Here is a 3601-nt window from a genome sequence, read left to right on the forward strand (position 1 = left end):
CAATGGATAATATTGTCCGTACCGTCAGCACATACGTACTTTAAGATAGTCACGAGTGAGGATAAGTCTGAATCTTGGGGTAAGGTATTGGGGTAAGCCATTAAGAGCAGGAGCTAGCGAGAGACAAAATGAGAGAATATTATTAGATAAGTCCACATGGGAGTCGATTAAAGTGTAGTTGTTCAGAATTCAGTTCCAGTATAGTCCTGTAAGGAGGAAGGATGAGGAGGCAAGTTAACGGAACTTTAAATGGCCAAGGACCGTGCAAATTTGATCAATACGTCAAATAATGTTCATATAATGTAGAGACAGATGAATTCAGACGGGTAACTTGAGGATTAGAAAGCAAGAAAGAAAAAAACAAGTCAGCAGTTAGAAGGGTCAAAATGTCCCGTGAAATGTCACTGACGTCGGATTAAAGAAAATCCCAAGGCTTTCGGTACGGAATGATCCGCACAAAAGCCGTTGTGTGGACCGAGCTGAACCTATCATTCTGCACCGTGTTCCTCCGCGTTAGAAATGCGGCACCTGACCATGACGCAATAAGACAGAATACAATGCATCTGTAGAAGTTTGCGGGAGTGTTCGGAGTCATGTCAGATTGATTTAAACTTCGGATAAAGCAAAGACGCTGGCGCACCTTTATCGTCGTCGTATCTACTTGCTGGGCCCAGAACAGGTGGGGCTCGCGGTGGATGAGCGTGAGGGGAGAGGGGAACACAACGAGGACCCGGCTTAGGGGGACCGCCGTGAGGGATGATGGGAGAACAAGGGGGACCCGGAGTGGGGGAGGGGGGATCTCTAGTTTAGATTCCTCTGCCCATGGGATAAGTCTGCGTTCGTTTGTTTCTTTGTTCATTTGTTCCGGTGAAGGCGCTGTGCACAGGACAGCCGGCCAACTGTCGCTTGTGTTTGTCTTTTTGTTTTCACTTTTAATTTCAAGTTTTTGTGCACCCTGTGTGTTGTGACTGTCGGCAGACCAATTTCCCTCCGGGGATGAATGAAGTTTTTCGTATCGTATCGGATGTATCGCATCCAAGATGTTAACGCCAGGAATTTGATGCCATTACTTCCCTTCATTTAGATGCTGCTAAATTAGATCACTGTAAAATTGGTGGTTGGTGGCGGACACTGGATGCGGTGGGCCGAAGAGCCTGATTCTGTCTTAAATAACTTTGATTATTTAATCAAACAATGACTTGCAATATAGACCCGCGGTGCCTTTAAGATGGGAATTTTCTGAGCGTTCCCTGAAGACCGTCACTGGTTGATTGGAACCAGGCCCATCCACGAGATTCACGCGGGAATGCGGGAGGCGGTGGGCGGCGGACTCTGGGCCTGCGGCTGATTGGGTCATTCATTGAGTGGCGGTAAAACAGCGCCGGGTGAAAAAAAAGGAGTCGGCTCTAGAGCATCATTCACCCGGAGATTTGGCGCGTTGAGATGGACGGGTTATGGGCATTTTGTTTGGCTTTTGCTGCAACCTATTCAGCGCAGCCGCCCTCTCTGCATCTCCCGGCCGATAAATGTTGGCTGTCTCCTCAATTCCGCAAAGACTGCGGGTTTGCCGGGATTTCTGGCCGCGAGTGCGTGCAGCGAGGCTGCTGCTTAGATGCAGATAGTGCGCATATTCCGCCGTGTTTCTATTCACTTGACAACCTGCCGGGTGCGTATCTTTCTGGCCACTGTGTTCTGGGGATTCGCCGATCTCTTTAATCCTGATTCTCGCGGGTATCAAGGTCAATCACCAGTTCATCGAGACTCCTCCCGTCTGGAGCGGGTTACATTGTTCACCGCTGAAACGTAGAATTCTGGTCGTATTTTAGTCATTCTGTGCCGGTGTTTCCCCGCTGTTTGGTATTAGTCATGTTACCGTGGAGGAGGGAAAGGGAGGGGCTGGGGCTGAGCGCCCCTTTGTTACTACACGCCAGCCCCCAGCCCCAAATCAATAGACACCGGCAGATCAGCCGCATCTGTGCGGGGCAGGGAGCTGGTCACATGGGTTTGCAGTGGAGAGGGTGTAGATGGGAGCTATGGTTTGTGACCTGTTGTCCCGGGTCTCGACTCTACCGTGCATTATCTAACAGCCTTTCATTGCCCATTCCACAGTGTGCACAAAGGACGGGCAGATTTTGGTCGCTATCGCCAAGGATGTGACGCTGCCCCCTGTAAACCTGAGCACGGTGTACGTGAAGAATGGGTCCGGAGCCGAGTGCCGTCCCACCGCTGTCTCTGCAGATGTTGTGCTCTTCCAGTTCGCGCTCACCGAGTGTGGCACCACGCAGCGGGTAGATGTTGGGGTGGGGATCATGACAGGCGCCAGCGCAGGCACTGATGGTCTTTTGTTTCCTGTAGATGTACGGAGGGAAGGTGGTTTATGAAACGGACGTGTTGGGACAGTTTGAGATCTTGCATGGAGCTCTGGCCTCGGTGAGCCGGGATAGTCCGTTCAGATGAGTTTGGGAACGCCTTATGCGGCGAGTGGGTGGTGAGGAGCCGGGTCGGCAAGTGTCCGTTCTCTTTCAGGCTCCACGTGCAGTGCAGTTACGGGGGAAGCCAGGAGTCCGAGCTGCAGGTGACGCCCCGTATAGACTCGCTTACTCCGCCACGTCCTGCCAATGAGACCGCCCCCTTCTTCTGGAGCTGCGAATAGCGAGAGGTAGCGAGTGTTCTGTTGCTCAGTATCCAACTGCAGGCTCTCTGCAAATACATACTGGCCGCCCTTTCTCTTTCTCTCTGCAGATGGCAGATACCGGAGCTGGTACGTGGCCAGTGACTACCCGATCGTCAGTGTGCTGCGGGACCCCGTGTTTGTGGAGGTTCGTGTGCTCAACCGCAACGACCCAACCCTTGTGCTGGTTCTCGATGACTGCTCGGCGACCCCAGGGCCCGAGCCTTATTCGGGGCTCCGCTGGGACCTCCTGGTGAACAGGTGAGGATCAGGGACCGTGAGTCAGATTGGGGAAGCCATTGGTGAGTGTGAGGCCCACTGAAGATCCTCTCGCTGTCTTTCTCTATTGAACCCTCTGTTCCTCTGTCGCAGGTGCCCGTTTGTTGGTGACAACTACAAAACCCGCCTGGTCCCAGTGAGCACCGTTTCCCACCTGCGCTTCCCAACGCACCATCAGCGGTTTGTAGTCAGTAGTTTTACTTTCTGGGACCGCGTTTAGGCCTGGGCTGTATGCGGAGAGGTGAGTTTCCGGCGGTTTTGCGCGGGCACTCACTTGGCTGTGCTGCTTCCCCGAGTCTTTGGAACAGTGTGGCGTCCCCTGTTCCCCATTGACTGGAGAAGCATTGACCTTGGGCCGTGGCACTGACCATCCCACACTCTCCCTCTCCAGGTTTACTTCCACTGTAGAGCTGAGGTTTGCTTTCCGTCCCACCGTGAGAACTGCGCGGCTTCCTGCAGCCCCAGTAAGTACATCTGAAGGCGGGAGGGGGTCGTTGATCAGGTTTGCGTTGATTGCCCGCCCCTATTCCCCCTCAAGTGCAGTGAACGGCCGTAATTCGTCCGCTGCCCTCGGCTGTTCAGGGTTTAAACCGGTCCTCGGAGGAACTGCGATATTGATAAATAGGAATGGGGCGGAAGCAGTGCGGGAAC

General features: G+C 53.2%; 1 protein-coding gene across 1 annotated transcript; it reads left to right on the top strand.

Moving 5' to 3' along the window:
- Positions 1 to 1612: 1612 nt before the first annotated feature.
- On the top strand, positions 1613 to 3170 carry LOC144609592 (zona pellucida sperm-binding protein 4-like). The gene is given in 7 exon segments (XM_078428097.1): positions 1613 to 1739; positions 2110 to 2288; positions 2356 to 2430; positions 2540 to 2624; positions 2627 to 2659; positions 2743 to 2932; positions 3044 to 3170. Coding segments are annotated over 7 exon segments (816 nt in total).
- The last annotated feature ends 431 nt before the right edge of the window (positions 3171 to 3601 follow it).

The sequence above is a fragment of the Rhinoraja longicauda genome, chromosome 34, assembly GCF_053455715.1.
Source record: "Rhinoraja longicauda isolate Sanriku21f chromosome 34, sRhiLon1.1, whole genome shotgun sequence".
Taxonomy (NCBI): domain Eukaryota; kingdom Metazoa; phylum Chordata; class Chondrichthyes; order Rajiformes; family Arhynchobatidae; genus Rhinoraja; species Rhinoraja longicauda.